The sequence below is a fragment of the Peromyscus maniculatus genome, chromosome 5, assembly GCF_049852395.1.
Source record: "Peromyscus maniculatus bairdii isolate BWxNUB_F1_BW_parent chromosome 5, HU_Pman_BW_mat_3.1, whole genome shotgun sequence".
NCBI lineage: Eukaryota > Metazoa > Chordata > Mammalia > Rodentia > Cricetidae > Peromyscus > Peromyscus maniculatus.
In genome coordinates this window covers 60,557,066-60,575,918 of record NC_134856.1, presented here as the reverse complement: position 1 = coordinate 60,575,918, position 18,853 = coordinate 60,557,066, and the positions used below count along the sequence as shown (strand labels likewise).

The 18,853-nt window shown below is 46.9% G+C and overlaps 1 protein-coding gene across 3 annotated transcripts in view; it reads left to right on the top strand.

Moving 5' to 3' along the window:
- Positions 1-18,853, top strand: part of Pcnx2 (pecanex 2) — a 167,508-nt gene that overhangs the window by 69,140 nt on the left and 79,515 nt on the right. For all 3 annotated transcript variants that reach the window (XR_013051388.1, XM_006982493.3, XM_076572346.1), the window contains exons 14-17: positions 1,763-1,873; positions 2,521-2,612; positions 14,463-14,572; positions 16,065-16,161. Coding sequence is in view for 2 of the 3 variants with exons in the window: in XM_006982493.3 (XP_006982555.3) it covers positions 1,763-1,873; positions 2,521-2,612; positions 14,463-14,572; positions 16,065-16,161 (410 nt within the window). In the remaining variant the exon portion in view is untranslated. The remainder of the gene's footprint in view (positions 1-1,762; positions 1,874-2,520; positions 2,613-14,462; positions 14,573-16,064; positions 16,162-18,853) is intronic.

Genomic DNA, 18,853 nt, shown 5'->3' with positions numbered 1-18,853 from the left:
AGATAGATAGATAGATAGATAGATAGATAGATAGATAGTGAGTTAGTTTGTGGTGCTGAGGACTGAACTCAGGGCCTCAAATATCCAGTCAAGTGTTCCACAACTAACCCAAATCCCCAGCCCTCTGCTAACTTTTTATTTTGAGATAGGCTCTCATTAAATTCCGTAGGCTGGCCTCAAATTCACTCCATATTCCAAACTGCCTTGGGACTTACAACCCTCAGCTTGCTGAATAGCTGTGATTATAGCCTGCACCTCCAAGCCCTGTCAGGGATAACACTCTTCTGTGAGTTAGTTCTTTCACATGTGCTGAGCTGTGTATTCAGTGGATCACTCTGTTTTCCCTCCTTGGCGAGAATCTCCTTTGCTTGCATTTGCAGGTGACGGACCTCTACAGTGGGGTTACTCATTCCCTGGGCTCAGGGATGCTGCTGACCTTGGGGCTGGCATTTCTGTTACTGCCTGGCTGGGTAACTTCAGCAAAAGCCTATGAGATAGACTGGCTTTGCGATTACCCTGTGGATGGGAAGGCCACAGCTCTCAGCCTCCCATGTCAGAAGAGGCAGGGCACAGCTGTGGTGGGGCCTGCAGAGTGAGACTCCAGGGACAAGAGCTGGCTTGAGCCTCACCAACCAGGTTAGTCCTAGGTTAATGAGGGACCTTGTGTGAACAAATAAGGCAAGATGGCTCCTGAGGGATGATACCTGGGGTCAACCACTGGGCTCCACATGCACACACATACACTCTACATACACAAGCACTCCCCCCCCCATCACCACCACTACAAACATGCATGCATACACCCACAATGTGGTCAGCCAATGGACCTTTGTTCTGTAACTGATCAAACCTCATGTAACTGTTTCCACAACAAAACCTCTGGAACAACCTACATCTGTGTTCCCAACCATAGTCGCTCATATCTGGCTTATTTCTTTTGAAGAAATCTGTGTTTTGCAACAACAGCTATGTGTTGTTCCTTCCTGCATAAAAGTTAGAGCAAGAATCAGGGTCCTCGGTAGCCCCTTGCCTTTAAAAAAAAAATATATATATATATACATATATATGTATGTATGTATGTTGGTGAGGACTCCAGACAGACAAATTGCAGCTGAGTGGGACAAACTGCTACAGGCTTCAGATGTTACCTGAATGGCTTTCATTTGTGTTTGGTAGAAGCTACAAGTCTGCTAAGAACGCATTTTAAAGGTTTTATTTGATGAAACGATGTTGAGTGGGCAATGAATCACTCTTAGTCGGGGGACTAAAAATAGGCCAGGGCGGTGTGGCCCTGGCACTATAACATCCCATGTCTCCAAGATCAGAAAGCCCTAGTCAGGAGTTCTGGGTCTTGTGGATCATGCACACAAGTATGGCTTTTTTTTTTTCCCTCTGAAAACTTCACTTTACACTGTTGTCTCCTTTTGCACATCTTTCTGGACTTTTCCCTGTCCTCTAACCCCCCTTCCTCATCTCCCCAGGTCTGATTCTGTTCTGAGCTGCAGGCGAGCGCCTTCCTCCCTCCTCCACCGCGAGCTCTCCCTTAGGTGCCAAGCTGGTTGCAGACCAGCCCTGGATAATACACTTGCTATTTCTCTTTTCTCCTCCTCTAGTGGCCTGGGTGAGAGGAGTCCTTGTTGCCTCAGTTTCCCTGGATGGGGTAAAGAATCTGAAAGGGAAAAAGGCAGCCACATTGCAGCCACACCGTGGCCGTGGTTACCCCGGCCCATGCTCATGAATGCCTTTGTCTGTCCATTTGCAGTATTTCTGTGCTGCTTCCCTGCGATCTCCCTCCTCGGACTCTTCCCACAGATCAACACCTTCTGCACGTACCTTCTGGAACAAGTCGACATGCTGTTCTTTGGAGGTTCTGGTGAGTCCTTGCCCCTGCTCTTCCTGTTTCAGTTTGGACAAGGTCTGGGGGGTCCCAAGGACAGAGGATGGGGGCCTAACTGGGAGGTTTGTTTGCTCTATCTTGAGCTGCAAACCTGCTTTAGTTTGAATTTCCTGGGTTCCGTAGAATCAGAAGTGGCCTCCCCAGCAAAGGTACATAGAAGGGAAGGGTTTCCCTTGATTTAGAGTGAGTGAAGGGGGCTCTTCAAACTGTTCTTTAGGAGAAGTGTGTGTGTGTGTGTGTGTGTGTGTGTGTGTGTGTGTGTGTGTGTGTGTGTAAGCATGCACATGTATCATTGTGGGAATAGGTCAGCATGCACTTGTGTGCGTAGTGTTGTGGCTATGTGTTGTGAGAGTACCTATGAGCCTTTAAAAATCTTTCCCCCAAAAGACACATGACCCCAGTGTCCTCTGAGAGTGGCATACAGGGCTGACCCTTAGTGTTATTATTCCACAGATAGTCAGTTCCATGGTCACAATCTTCCCCACCCTAAGTGACCTGTGTCTTTGGATGGATCCCGTGGCCAGGGAACTTATGCTGAAAGCAACAGTCCCTTTCCTTCCTTACCCCTGTACTGATTTTGAAAAGGGCTCCTCTAGTAAGTTGTGATGGCGTTTGTATTCCAGCTGTTTCTGGAATCACATCAGCTGTGTATAGTGTGGGCCGGAGTGTCTTGGTAGCAGCCCTGCTCCACGCCTTCTGCTTCAGCGCCGTGAAGGTAAGTATGCAGACACACCACAGTGGTGACCAGAGCCTGTGCCACTCAGCATACTGTTTTTATCAGATCTTTTTTCAGGGGGCCTGGCTGAGTTTGGAGGTAGGTCGTCACAGTGCCTGGCTTATCCTAGGATGTAACCCTCACTTGCCTAGTCCCCTACGATGTCCCTTCTATGGTCAGGAACACCAGAAGGACTTCTGCCGGCCATGGGAGTCATTGTAACCCATGTGTTCATTTTGCTTTTGTCTGAGGTAGCACCCCAAATATGGTGGGAGTACATCTGTGTGAAGCCGTGTGGACCAGGGAATGGGGTGGGAGGGCATAGCCATACCAGTGCAGAATCTAGAGCATAGATGGACTTCAGCGTTCCCCAGAGCAAGAAGAGCAAAGCCCAGGGCAGGTCTAGGAAAGGAAGGATGGTGAGGAAACCGGACAAGTACAGACGACGGAAGCCCAGGACATTCTGTCAGACATGTAACTGTTGCACACACATGGCCCAATCGTGCATGTACACACCACGGGGCTGTGGATCGAGACTGTGTATTTACAAAGCCCGAGTAATCCTGTATCTCTAGTGGAAGAATGGGCATGTATAGAACAATGGAGGAAGCAGCCTAGATCCTTCTTCAATGAGAGGAACTCTGCAAGTAACATCCAACATGGAAGAAAGTCAAACCAGAAAAATTGGCTTGTTTGGGAGTGGGAAGAAATAGATGAAGGAGAAACAGCCATGCGCCATTGCCTGCAGAAGCAAAAACAGGGGCTGGGGATCTTGTAGGGACCCCTTCTGCAAGGTCACTGCCTTCTCAGGGTCGGGACCCCACGCTTTCCAGCTCTGAGGTTTCCAGAGTGTTGGGGCAGGCTTCTGATGAGGAGGTACTCAGGGAGCTCTGTTTCTCCTGAGGAGGGTATTGGCTGCAATTGCTTAGTATGGAGCAAGTGACAAACAGTAACAGAACATTAATGGCCCTAGTTGCCTTTTTAAACACCTTTTGGTTTAAAAAAAAAAAAAAACCATAAAGCAATTTGCATTCCTCTCTTCTCATCTGTGAGTACTGACTTTTCAAGTGGTCCCACGTTGACTCTCTGATTTAAGATGTGGCACCTATTAAATGCTGTGAATTGACTGAATGTGGTTAGTGAACTCACCTGGGTGTCCTGGGGAGGGAGGGAAAATACACCCCATCTTCCATAAACACTGATGGTATTACTCAGGTTCTCTAGAGGAATGGGCTGATAGAATGAATCTCTCTCTCTCTCTCTCTCTCTCTCTCTCTCTCTCTCTCTCTCTCTCTCTCTCTCTCTCACACACACACACACACACACACACACACACACACACACAACACACACAAATATATATATATATAAAGAACATTTATTAGAATGGCTTACAGGCTGTGGTCCAGCTAGTCCAACAATGGCTGTCTACAAATGGAAGGTCCAAGAATCCAGTAGATTTTTAGTCCATGAGGCTGATGTCTCCATCGGTCTTCAGTGTACTCTGGAATCCCAAATAAATAGGCTCTAATGCCAGTGAAGGAAAGGACTTGCTAATAAGAATGAGAGAAAGCAGACAGAGGGCGAGCTTCCTTTGTCCATGTCCTTACATAGGCTGCCAGCAGAAGGTGTGGCCCAGATCAGAGGTGAGTCTTCCCACTTCAAATGATTTAATTAAGAAAAAAATCCCTCACAGGTCTACCTGGCTACTTGGATTTTAGTTAACTCCAGATGTAGTCAAGTTGACCAGCAAGAACAGCCATCACACTGCCCAAGCCAGAACTGGGGCTGTACTGTTTTCCTCTGGTGCTTTCTCTACACCATTCTGCTTACTCTGTTTCTAACATGGATATTGTGTTTTCTACATCTTCTTCAGTCCTGTGCTGGCTAATCTTCTGTCAGCTTGATACACAAGTTAGAGTTATCTGGAAGGAGGGAACTTCAGTTGAGAAAATAGCCTCCATAAGATCTGGCTATAAGGCGTTTTCTTAATTAGTGATTGACGGGGGAGGGCCCAGCCCATGGTGGATGGTGCAATCCCTGGGCTGATAGTCCTGGGTTCTATAGGAAAGCAGGCTGAGCAAGCCATAGGTAGCAAGCCAATAAGCAGCACCCATCCATGGCCTCTGCATCAGCTCCAGGTTCCTGCCCTTCTTGAGTTTCTGCCCTGACTCCTTCAATGAAGGACAGTGATGTGGAAGTGTACACTGAATAAACCCTTTCCTCCCCAACTTGCTTTTTGCTCATCGTGTTTCATCGCAGCAATAGAAACCCTAAGACAAGTGTGATGGATGAACAGGTCCTCATGAACAATGGTTGCATGTCAGCCACCCAGCCAGGCACATGTCTCTCTCTAGCTAAGTCTTAGTATGTGTTTATTGCCTTGATTTATTGTTGTTGTTGCCCATGGTAGCTGGGAGATGCAGCCAAGCACAGCTGCAAGGAGCCTGGAAAATCCCTGTCTTAGGGACCTCCGCTCAGGTAAAGCCTGGTCCTCGACAATAACACAGAAAAGAATTTTAGGGTACGTCAGAGTGATGCAAAGTTATTCGGTTTATTAAGTGGAGAGATGAAGCAGTATACATCGGGGAACATTTAAAAAGAATATTGCATAGGAAAACTGCAGTGTACTCCTAAGGCATAACTGTGGGCTTCTTAAGGGAGAGGCACCCCCCAAGTGCCTCAGCCAAGGCTATAATGTGATTGGAGTCTTGGGAAGTTCCCTCGCTCAGAGGACGTAATTTATAACCAGATACAAAGAGTAAGTACAGTTTACAAAGGAAGTGAAATTCCAATTTGTCTTTTAATGTGTGAGCTGGTTTCTTTATTTCTCTTAAAGAATTTCCTTTTGTGAATGAAATTTTAAGGTGGGTTATGAGAAACCTTATTTGAGTTTAAAGATGAGAGAGGATGGCTGATGAGGCAGAAGTCAGGGTCTTGAACATCCTGGACCTGAGTCAGCTTGGCTCATGTGACCGTCCTTGTTTTAGATGTCTTTTGGAAAAAAGAGCATAGTCCCTAGACAATTTCAATTGTATCAGTAGTGTTGAAGCGTTTGGACTCAGAGCCAGAAAGAAACACAAAGCAGATCCTAGGGTGGGGGGCGCCTTTCTCTGGGTGTCCCCTGAGTTTCCCCGGCTTCCTCTCAGGCCTCATTACCACTTGGTAGAAGTGGAGAGGGGGGGGACTGTGAGTTAATTTTGCCCTCTGGAATATTAATTAGGGGAAGAAAATATGATTCATCTTTTAATCTCGTATTCCCTTTGGCTTACCTGAGATAGTTGCAGATCACATAGAGCAGACCCCCTCGATGACTTACGTGCTTGACAGTGACACACGGAAGCCACTCGAGTGTCTGCTCCCTGGGGAAATGGCTTGGCAGTTAATTAGCCGGGACCTCTGTTTGTCTAGGTAAACCTAGATTGCTATTTTTTATTGTCGGTTGCAAAGAAATTCCACTTGATCGCTGGTGAGGGGATTCAGAAGCTGAAGCGCATTGCTACAATTTAATGCTCCCCAAGCATCATTAACAATGGCTTGTAGGAGGGTCATGTGTGTGTCTCCCCCCCACCCCATTGTAGGAGGCCCCCCCAATCCTCAGCATTCAAGGATCACAGCTTGCACCTCAGCATTTCCCTGCACTCAGGATTTAAAGTCTAATTATAGATCTATAACAAACCCCACAGTTTGAGAATATGGGGTTTTTTTGGTGGGGGGAGTGGGGGTCACTGGTGTGTACCTTACCTAGTCCCCCATGCAACCCTTAAGTAAGGCATTCAGCATCACAGGGCAGACCAGAGATTCCAAGGTCTCTGCTGACTTCAGCTGTCCTCCCTACCCCTGTGAGTGTAAATAGTCTTGCTCATCAGGACAGTTCACAGTCAGATGAGACCCCAGCCCATCTATGGAACTTCAGATTGCAGAAGCATTTCCCTAGTGTTTGCTCATTGCCTTTTATTACATCCCCTAATAGGCAAGGATGAGTCTAGCATTTCTGCATTCCAAAAGTGAACTTGAACTTGAAGTCCAGGGTGCTGTGGTGAGTTGCCCAGGGGTTCATACATAATTCACAGGTTTTTTTTTCTCCCTCTTACAATGAATTAGTGAAACCCACCTCATGAGGATGTTGGCACTATTGGACTTAGGGGGCACATATCTTGTGCCCTAACAAGCCAGGGCCAGCTGCCAGTCCTCAATAAGCCAATTAAAAGAGCCAAATTAATATTGAAAGCAGAAAAAGGAGGTTGATTTAATGTGGGCACATTCAAAAGAGGGACAAAGAGATCCAGTGATCCCCAAGTCCATCTTTGGGCGTGTCCTAACATGAGTTATGCATAACCGAGCAACCAGGGCATGGTCCTGCCCACCATTGTCTCAGCTCCAAATCTTTCTGTTAAGGCTATCTGAGAAGTTCTAAATAATTTTTTTCCTGGAGGTAAGCTTTTCCTTTGGGCATCGGGCCTTCTCCTCCAAGCAGGAGATCCTTGGAGAAATTCTAATTTCATGTAGTCCATCCTCATATCCTGATAGGCAAAGAGGGGAACACAGGTGTCCTTTGTAATATATTCATTCCTTCCAGACAGGCTGGTTACTCTGAGTTTGAATGGAAAAAAACTGGGAAGCTGAAAGGTTCCGGTCAGACAGAGTGGTCTGTGGCATTTCAAAGCTGCCTGGCCTATAGGATCTGAACAGCTTCTTCCCCTGGAGTGTAGGAAATGTGGGCAGCGAAAGGAGATTTTGTAGCTGTAAGTAGAAACTAGCCATGTACTTTGAAAGGGAGTTTGTCCTGGGTGGCTCTGGCCTCATCAGAGGAAGCTTTTAAAAGAGGGTGTGAGGGTCCAAAGAGGAAAGGAACACAATAGAGGCCTGGGTGTGTGGTCTTGAGGAATCCAGTGGCCTTCTCAATGGCTCAAGAGAGAACCATGTGGCCAGCACCTGAGGGTGGCCTTAAAGCCATTCCTGCAGAGACTGGGGGATGGTATTGGCTTGTTAGTGTTCACCTCAGGCCGGTGTCCCTGTGCATAATCAATACTATAAGCCATGCAGACTCACAGCCACCAGGACAGAGTGAGTAGGTGGCCTCTGCCTTCCAGCGTCCTGAGAGGGGAAAGGGGCAGCACATTCTAAAGCCAAGTGAATGCTATGCTCCGAGGCGATGATTGGCTGTGGACTCTCTTCGTGGGTCCCAGTTTGATTCTGAGCACCCAGAAGTCACACACTGAAATTTATTATTTATTGTTTGTTCTTTTTGTTTATTGCTGTGCAGATACACATGATGTGTGTGGACACACATGCGCAGACACATTGGAAGGTTAGAGAACAATTTTCTGAACTGTGGATTCCAGGAGTGGAACGTGGGTCACCACACTTACACAGTAAGCCCCTTTAGGGGCTGAGCCTTCTCGCCTGCCCGTATTTATTTCGGGCTCTATTTTAGAGTCTCTTTTCCTGCTGAAGTGAGTGTCACATAGTAGGTGCTATATAAAGTCTTGGATGGAAAATTTACTGGTAACAGAAGATTGGGGGGAAATGCTAGTTTTCCAAGAAGTACATGCGTGAGTTCCTGTGATTGGGTGTGTGCGTGTGTACATGCACTGATGTATTTATCCATCTAGGTAGGGTTGGATACTTGGGGCACATCATCCCATCTTACTATCTAACCACCCCAATTTTCTCCAGCATCCGCCCTTAAATGTGAAATAACATTTTGACTCATAAACAAATGGTATTTTCCACCAAAATGAAATGCACAGTGAAATAAGCATCTCCTCTTCACGTTTAGTGATGGATGGATGGATTGCCACATTTGTTAGCATGCTCATTAGATAGTTTACTGGGCCAATCCCGAGTGTCTGATGTGACTTGAACACAGTGTTAGGCACTGGCAGCCCTTCCGGGTGTCAGAGGTCCACCAGGAATCAGGAGCTGCCATGGGAAACAAAGGGAGCTCATAGCCTAGAGCAGCAGTTCTCAGCCTTCCTACGGCTGTGACACTTTAATACAGTTTCTCACACTGTGTGACCCCAACCATAAGATTACTTCGTTACCACTTCATGACTAATTTTGCTACTGTTATGAATTGTAATGTAAATATCTGTGATTTCTGATAGTCTTAAGTGACCCCTGAGAAAGGGTTGTTTGACCCCTAAGAGGCTGCTGTCCATAGGTTAAGAACCACTGGCCTAGAGTGTGCCCTGTACACAGTTCAAGGACTTGGTGAAACCCAGGACCCAACTATCTGGAGTCCTACTTCAGGGCCTTCTCTTTAGATAAGCTTTAGTGGGAGGTGGCGGGGGGAGGTCAGCAAAGGACTTATGTAAGAATCCAAGTGTGTGGATCTCAGAAACACCAGTTTGTTGGGCTATGAGAAACTTACTTCTTCAAACAGAGCACATTGAAATGTGATCTGAGGAGCTCAGGGGTAAGACTTGGACCAGTTTGTATTCTGTTCGTTCTCAGGCTCTTAGCCAGCCTGCCCATAAATCCCGTCTTAAGAGCTGCCTCGAGTTTCTCTGGGAGACAGTGCTGGAAGCGGCCCTCTTCAGAGTGCCTTTGTGCAGGCTGCAATCCTCTGCGCGCTCTCGTCCAAGCCTCCCCCCCCCCCCGCCCCCCAGCACACGTGAACCGCACCGCAGGACCGTCAGGCTATTAGACGGTTTTATTCCTGCCTCATAAAAATATTTCAAAACCTGGGGGAGCTTTATGAAACCAGCTCTCATCAATCCATAGCCTCTCCAATTTAGGGGCCCATGAGACACATCGCAAGGCAATTACGGGCGTTCGTTTTGAAGCAAACAATCCTGTGGCGGATGCTTCATTATCCTTGAGTGATAGATGGTTTAAAGCCCAAGCTCTTGGGACGGAGAGAAGGCTCAGCCGTTGAGAACACTTGCTGCTCCTCCAGAGGACTCGGTTCGGTTTCCAGCACCCATGAAGGGTGACTCCCAACCACGTATAACTCTCTCTCCAGGATCCAATGTCCTCTTCTGGCCTTGGCAGGCACTGGACGGACGGATGGACGGACACACACACACACACACACACACCAACAAATCTTCTAAAGAGTAAAATAAAACCTGATCTTCCTTTGAAATCTGCATGGATTTGTGTGACTGTGTATATATGTGACTATGAGTACAATAAATGTAAAAATAATTTTTTTTAAAGACAAGGTCTCATACTATATGTAGCTGAGGCTATCCCCAAATTCATGGCAATGCTCCTGCCTCAGCCTTCTGTGAGCTAGAATTTTAGTGTAAGCCAGGGTAGCCCCAGCTTGTATAAATAAATTCAAGCCTAAAATACACATGTTTCAAATATAAAAGTTTATTTTAGCAGCTCCCTCACCTCCTGGAAATGTCAGCAAAGCTCCCCACACACACATACCACTGCCTCTGTTTCTCTTTGTAGGAGCAGGGCATTGTGGCTTCTGAGTTCACTGGTAAATACCCTGCACAGAGCACCAGGATGGTCAGCTTCAAAGTCCTTCTCAGGTCCCTTGAGTTCTTTTTCTGAAAATGTCTATATTCCCTTCTCTGTATCCAAAGAACAGTTAAACATCTTCACCTGCTTTCCTTGGGTTTTTTTGAAAATCACATCTCTGAGCCGGGCGGTGGTGGTGCACGCCTTTAATCCCAGCACTTGGGATGCAGAGCCAGGTGGATCTTTGTGAGTTCCGGGCCAGCCTGGTCTACAGAGGGAGATCCAGGAAAGGCGCAAAGCTACACAGAGAAACCCTGTCTTGAAAAACCAAAAAAAGAAAGGAAGGAAGGAAGGAAGGAAGGAAGGAAGGAAGGAAGGAAGGAAGGAAGGAAGGAAGAAAGAAAGAAAGAAAGAAAGAAAGAAAGAAAGAAAGAAAGAAAGAAAGAAAGAAAGAAAGAAAGAAAGAAAATCACATCTCTGAAATGACACATGCAGCCTCTTGGAGCCTATGGCTTCCTTGATGCTGTATGGCTGCAGACCTCACCCCTTTAAGCCCCAGCAGACCCCGCCCCTTTAAGCCTCCACCCCACCCCCCTTCAGTGAAGTGCTCATGTTTCCCATGCAATGTGCTGTGCACACATCTAAGGTCCTGGGGACACAGAGCAAGGGGCTGGAGGCTGAGTGGACTGATGATGACCCTCTTACCATGTGCTGGCATCTTCCATTCTTTCTGTCTTCTTACCCAATCATCAGCTGGGGTGGGGGAGGGGGGCTAAGATCAGCTCAGCTGGGAGACCCCTTACAACTCTCCAATGCTCTTTCCTGAATAGATCTGGGGAATATTGGCTCTCTGCACATGAAGGAGCAGTTCATGTTGGTGGCCAAGCAGCCTTCCTTTCCTTGCTTTCTTGAGAAACTGGTGTATATGTGAGTGTGTGTGTGTGAACATGTACACATGCGTCAATGCTTGTGCATGCACACACACCTACCACCACTGAAATCACACATCAAGTTACATACGTGTGGAGGGAAGAGTCCTCCAGGAGGGAGCCCCAGGAGACCTGCAGTCTTACCTTTCACCGTCTGTAGGAGCTGGGAAGCTGGGCTTTTCCTAGGGAGGAATTCAGTGGTGTCTGAGACTAGGCTTTAAGATGTGCAAGCCCACACCTGGAGTGAGGATGCCTAGATGCTGCCTGAAGGGCTGAGCAAAGACAACATGGCGCTGATAATAGACACCCAGTAAGAGTCAGCTAAAGGAGGCTGGCACTGACTATCTGGGCACCCAGAGCAAACAGTGACATAATCCAATAGATAATCATTTCTGACAAAATGCCACATTTGTGTAATCTTATGTAAATATAACCTTGAGGTCAGAGGTGAATGTCTTCCCCAGCCTGCCTGTGTGTGCTTGTTCTTACGCCTGTGTGCCTGCCTCCCTGAGGTCTGGGTGGTGGCCTTGCCTTGGGTGGATAAAGGATATCTCATCTGCTTACATTTCATCGTATTGTCTTCCACTTCCTGATCCCCCTGTCCTCCTCCTTTCCTTGCTTCAGAGCTTGGGCCTCGCCTTGCCCACCTCACCCTTTTGCACTACACCATTCTGGATCACTTTGCTAACATTCGTTTTACAGCTGATCTATATATTTTTCTAAATTGTCCTGTCTATTCATCTGTTGATAGATAACTAGATTGGCTCCAATTCCTTGCTGTAGCTAGTAATCAAAGTAGCCATAAACATGGGGTGCAGATATCTCTATGGCGGAGTGTGGAGTTTCCTTGGCTATATGCACAGGAGTAAAACAGTGGGATCATATCGAAGATTACTTTGCTCTTATGTACTTGAAGGAAATGTTCCTCCCACGTTCCACCCCTGTAGCCACCTGCCATTCATTCTGTCTTGTCATCGCCCTGGAAGCTGTTGTCTCTGCTTCAAGGAAAGACTTACCCTTAGTGCAGGTGCTACAATGACCCAAGAGAATCACCTGTCAGCCTCCTGGTGTAGACAGTGACACTTGGGCAAATAGCATCCCCTTCCCAGCAGGGTCCCATCTGATGGAGTTCCTGCCCCTTTTCCTCTTTGTTCTGCACTGTAGAGTGGAGGAATAAGACATTTGCACACACGCTAATTCTTCCTTCTGATTTCTTGTTCCAAGAGAAGCCTGGTATAATGCCCACTGCCCAGCATGACTTTTCAAGAGTGTGATTTGAGCACATTCCTTCATCCTTCCCTATAGTTAGGAAGCATCCAGGAACAGCTGGTGTCTGCTGTGTGGCTGTGTGTTTTGTATAAGCCGTTGAGTGATGTTTTACACACAGTTCTTCAATAGGGTTCTAACAACCCCACAGGTGAGGTTCTTGGACAAGCTCACCCAGGCTTTCTCACTTATGGGGAGCCATCAGCACAGCAGGTTGGTGTTTTGTTTTGTTTTGTTTTGTTTTGTTTTGTTTTGTTTTGTTTTGTTTTTTTCAGTTCAAGTCACAGTCCAGGCTTCCAACCATTGTCTGCACCTCTGAAGGCCAGCCATCTCTGTTCTTGTGTATACATAGATCAGACCATCTCTCTTAGTGTCATTTCTGTTGCTGTGATAAAATGCACTCACCAGAAGCAGCTTAGGGAATAAAGGGCTCATTTGGCCGACAAGTCAGGTTACAGTCCATTCTTGTGGGGAGATCAAGGCAGGAACTTAGAGTGCCACAGCCCTAGTCAAGAGCAGAGAGAGTAAGCGTGCCCATCTTTGCTTGGTTGTTACTACTCAGCTATCTTTCTTTGCTCTTATACAGGTCAGGGCCTCCAGCCTAGGGGGTGGTGCTGCCCAAGGTGGGGTAGGTCTTCCTACACCAACTAACAATCAAGACGATTCCATACAGACAGACCCACTTATCAGTCTGATTTAGATAATTCATTAGTAAGAAGACTCTCTTCTCAGGTGATTCTAGGTTATGTCAAGTTGACAGTTGAAACTAACCAGCAACTAACTAACCCCCGCTACCCTGCTACTCTCAGGTCTGAATCATAAGGTTGGGGGGGGGGCGCAGGTCTGTTGCTCAGAGTCACTGCGTTGATTCTCTTCATGCTTATTCAGTTCTTTTCTTTCTTTTGTTTTTGTTTTATTTTTAAGACAGGATTTCTCTGTGTAGCTCTGGCTGTCCTGGAACTTACTCTGTAGACCAGGCTAGCCTTGAACTCAGAGATCTGCCTGTCTCTGCCTCCTGAATGCTGGGATTAAAGGTGTGCACCACTGCCACCTGGCCTTATTAAATGATTTTCAAGGCAGGGCCTTGAACAAGGTAGTGAGAATAGCTGGGGTGAGACAGAGGATGCCTACTGTTGATGAACCTGGCCAGGGGTAGAGCAAGTGTTAACCAAATAGCCATAAATGTGGATATTTGGCCACACATCACTTAATGATGGGCTCTTCTGAGGTACACAGCATCTGAGATCATGGTCAGACATGGCTTCTTGGTGAAATCGAGAAACATGGTATAAACAGGGCACATGAGTAGCCAACACTGTAGGATTACAGTGAGGCTAAAGAAATCCCTGTTGCCTAGTGCAGCATTAACTTGTCCTGAGGAGATTCGGACAAATGTCTATTCACTACAGATAGGGCACTAACAACAAGAAATAAGTCTGCCCAAGTCTAGTTTGATGAACCAAAGACTTTATTTGGGTTACTTACAAAGTCTGGGAGAGGGATTGCTCACAGGAGCACAAAAGACCCCCGAACAACCACATCACAAAAAAAATCCCCACCCTGGCATGGGTGATGTTTTCTCCATAACTGCTTCTCGAGCATTCCTTCCATATAGCTGGAGGATGGTGTAGGAATGTGTGGCTGAATTTTAGGTGAGGGTCCATGACCCTCCTCACTCTCTCCTATAAGGGAACCCTAGTGGGTTCTCCCTTGTTGGGGGGTCTTGAATTCTTGCAGGTAGTCATAATTGCTCTGACTAAGGTGTCAGTGGCTCTTGGGAACGTAGCTCAGCTGGTGGAGTGTTTGCCCAGTATGTGTAAGGCCCCAGCTTCCAACCTCATCCCTTCACAATACCAAGTGTGGTGATGCATGCCTGGAATGTCAGCCCTCAGAAAGTTAAAGTAGGAGAACTGTACATTCAGCTACACAGCGAGTTTGAGGCCACCCTGGACTTCATGAGACCCTGTCTCAGAAACCAAAACCAACCAAACAAAAAAGGTGGCGGCGACAGTTTTGCTTGGAGGACATCATCCTGCAGTGGCTATCGGCACTGTAGCTGCTGGAATGCCCCATCGCCACACCCCTGCTCACAAAGGAGGCAGCACATCACACACCACGTGTTCAGTACCTGATGCTTGACCAAGCCCAGTGGGTCACTCACTCGGATAGGAAGGCCACTGGGGGATGGAGGCCAGTCACCACAGTTCTCAAGCAGTCTGCTGTCTTTCTGCAGGAACCATGGAGCACACAGCACATCCCAGCACTGTTCTCAGCTTTCTGCGGCCTGCTGGTTGCTCTGTCTTACCATCTGAGTCGGCAGAGCAGTGATCCATCAGTGCTCCTGTGAGTAACTGTCGTGTGTGTGTGTGTGTGTGTGTGTGTGTGTGTGTGTGTGTGTGTAAATGTGTGTCAACATGTGTGTGAGTATAGAGGTCAGAGATCCACCTCAGGTGCCATCCCTCTGGGGTGGTTCACCATTTTCTTTTGAAGAGTCTCTCACAGGCCTGGAGCTTGCCCATTAGGCTAGGCTGGCCAGCAGACCCCAGAGAGTCCCCTGTCTCTGCCTCCCCGGCACTGGAATTATAAATGTGTGACACCAACCCCAGGATTTTTACATGAGTTCTGAAGATTGAACTCAGATGCGACAAGCACTTTACTGACTACACTATCTCCCCACTTCCCATGATTCCCTCTTTCCCAAAGCCCTGTTGGCTCACCAAAGTGGAGATGGCCATTTGGTGCCCTCTGCTCTTTGACACTTGCTTAAGCAAGCTGGTTGTGCACTGGACTGGGGCGGAGAAATGCAGGACTGACCTGAAATGATCGAAACTCAAGGACAAACTTCCAGCCAGCCTCTGCCTTTGAACTGTGCATTTGCAGGGAGGCTCACAGGTAGCTGGGTGGACTTGTTTGGGAGTGCCATAGAAAAAGCTAGTCACAGGGCCCCCACTGCTGTCTTGCTGTGGAGGTCCCCTGTGGAGAGCAGACCCACGTCCTTGAAAGGATGCTTTGGGTTTATTTTGTTTCTTCTTGTACAACCAGCATCTTTGAACTTTAAAATGAGGTTTGTGTCAAGGCCTTAAATGATGTCTATTGTAATCTCTGGTCACTTGAAGTATAGATCTGTTTCTGGGGACTAAAAGTCCTCTGAACAATGTCACAGTGTGTATCAGACATTGATAATAGCATGTCCTGTAATTTGACCAAACTTACATAACCTTTGACTTAAGATAACTCACTTGGGAGTCAGAGATACTGAAGTCTTAGGCTGTTAGATGCATTAGGTTGAAAGGCACAAAAAAATGGGGAGATGTGGGAAAGTTAAACATGATTTGCATGATATTTCATGTCAGCTATGTGCCTGGATGGTTGCCTTCTGCTGGTGAGGATGCAGCCCAGAGGGTGGGAGGAAACAGGAGATCCCCAGATGCTGGTGGTTAGAGTACTGATACCCTTAAAATGCCTGGCCACTTATGTCAGGGTGAAATTTAACAATTGAAACATGGGTCAGGGACATAGCTCAGCTGGGAAATGGGATTGGGCAGCCTGCCTTTGATTCCCAGAGCCCATAAAATGGTAGAAGGAGAGAACTGATTCCACAGAGATGTCCTCTGACCCTCACACATGTGCCCACCACCATGCACACATCATCATCATCATCATCATCATCATCATCACCATCATAATAATAAATGAATTTAAAATGAAAGCATCCTCAGGATCTCCTGAGTGTCTCTTTTCTACTGCGATTTTGTAATGAACTTGGTTTTTTCCCCTTGTGGGCCTGAGACACATATTTTAAAGGACGAAACCCTATGTGTCTTTCTTCTCTTAGGTCCTTCATTCAGTGCAGATTGCTTCCTACATGTTTGCATCAGAACCTGGAAGAGTCAGCCACAGACCCTCTCCCTCAGAGGATGAAGGATTCAGTGGTAAGACCTCGGCATGTCAGCTCAGCTCTGGTTCCGTCAGGAGGGACAGTGAGGGGATGAAGGAAGGACACATGGACACACAGGCAGGGAACCTGGAATCAGGTGGGGGCACAGCAACCTGGAGCCTCAATGTGTTTATCACAAGGGAGCGGGGAGGTAGTCTCCGGGAGGAGGTCTCTGTAGATGAGAAGTCTCAGCCTGTAAACTTCAGGATGAAGAAAGCCGTGGTTGCTAGCATTTGTACACATGGATCAGTCATTCATAAACACTGATAATAAAGACTCCCCATGAAGTCTTTTATAATTTGTCATGGGTCAACTGGCCCGTGACATGGCCATTGACATGGTTACCCAGAGCTTAATCCACTCTCTATATGAGCCAGCACGCAGTGTTCCTCAATGGCTTCTGCTTTGATTTGGGTTCCTGCCTTGACTTCCCTCAGTGATAGACAGTGACCTGGAAGTGAAAGCCAGGTAAAGAGCCCTGCCCCAGGTGTCTCTGGTCAGAGTGTTTTGTCACAGTGACAAAGGGCAAAGCAGGACAGCATCCAAGAACATATCAGTGTGAGGTATTTAACAACAGAGAAGACGCTGCTGGAGTGTGGAGCTAAGCACTAAACATGAAGGAAGACACCGGCATTTTGAGCACCACATAGAGCCTTCCTGTGAATGTTGGACCAGGGGTCTTGGGACAGGACTTATCCCCCACCTCTCGTAGATATCTAAGAGAATCTATGTTCCTGAAGTCTTCCTTAATGTTATGACTAAGGGTGATGTGTCTCTACTATCTTGTTTATTACAGTAGGAGCAAGCTAGGAATCACAGAGCAATATGATGATAAATATGCCCAATGGACGCTGATAGCACGTCATCAGTGCAGTTAGATGCGACAAGTTACTTGTTGCTTTCTTTGCTTTTCATGACCTTTTAAGAAAATCATTTATACATTTATTATTGGGGCGAGGAGAAAGGGTGCATTTGCCACATGTGCCTGTGGAGGTCAGAGAACAAGCTTTTGGAGTTGGTTCTATTGTTCCACCTTTGTATGGGTTCTAGACTTGAACTCCTGTCATTGTGTTTGCCTAGAGGACACCTGTACCCTCTGGGCTCTTCCACAGGCCCCCAGTTTCATGCTCTTGTGTGAGCTTTGTCCATTGGAAGCTGTGATGTGTTAGGTGATGTAATAGGATGTTTGTGCTTGTCTTTCTGAGGAATCCCTGTCTAATCATAATATTTTCAGGGGGTTATCACATCCATTTTCCCAGGCTGGTTATCTAACCTTTGCTGCAAGTTAAAAATCCTGCCTGTGTTTCTCTAGGTCTCTGCTCCTTTTTTCCCTCGGTCTGTGTACCTCTCTCCTTCTAACTTTGGTTTGTGGGAGAAGCACCGAGGAACTTCATTAGATAGTGGCCCCTCACTCCCTGTTTTGACTCATTTGGCCGGAATAACTACTAGGTTATTCTGTCCAGGTTTTCAAAGACTGTACATGGAGAAACACTGATGGAGAAAGGAGATGCCTGTGGGCTTGTGAGTTTCTGCAGGAGCAAGATGGGATGGGTCATGCACACAGAGTCACCCCCCAAATTTACTCAATGAGTAATGAAGATTGGAACTTATTCCTCATGGTTTGCGACATTCTTTTTCCATGTGCCTTGTGCACATAGCCTTCTGGGTTTTGCCCCACCCTCCTCCTATGTTCATCATTCTCAAAACTCCTAGTCAAGTTGAGAGTTGATATTTTCATTATATTCAATTAATATGAACCAATACTTTTTTAAAAACCTCTTATTCTTGTGTATAAAATTCAGGCAACTTCTTGTAAACCATTCATTATATGGTCTAGATTTTTCTGGTTCCCTCTCTGTCTAGATCTTTAGGCTGTACAGTGTTAGGATGGCTTCTTACACTGCTCTTCAGGAAAGAAGCCCGGGGCCCTACCAGAAATGCCACAGTAGGGCTGGGGAGGTAGCTCAGCTGAGGAGGTACAAGCATGAGAACCTGAGTTTGATCTCCAGAACCCACATATAGAAGCTGGGTGTGATGCTGTGCATTTGTAAACACCCCACCCCCACCCCATGCACACATTGGGGAGATGGAGACAGGCCAGTCCCTGGGGCTTGCTAGACAGCCAGTGTAACTCACTTGGCAAACTCCAGACCAGTGAGTGACTCTGTCAAAAACAGGATGGATGGCTGATGAAGAATAACACCTGAGGTTGATGTCTAGCTTCTACACACATACACGCACGCACGCACGCACATTCCCCCTCCTACAGGCCACAGCCGATAATAAATTTTAAATGCTTAATACACCAAGAACAAATGTATCTCTTGGTTAAACATTCATGAATTTACCATTAAAATGGGGGAAATTATCACCCCTGGATGTCCTGGTATAAAGCCTGAAATGGGGAAAAATGTAGCTAAGGGGCCTTTTTTTTTTGTTTTTTTTTTTTTTTGGTTTTTCGAGACAGGGTTTCTCTGTGTAGCTTTGCGCCTTTTCCTGGAACTCACTTGGTAGCCCAGGCTGGCCTCGAACTCACAAAGATCCACCTGCCTCTGCCTCCCGAGTGCTGGGATTAAAGGCGTGCGCCACCACCGCCCGGCCTAAGGGGCCTTTTTTAAAGAGCACGTACAGAAAATCTTACTAAAGTCAAGTGTGATTGCTAGAAGGACCCCCAGATGCCAGCACAG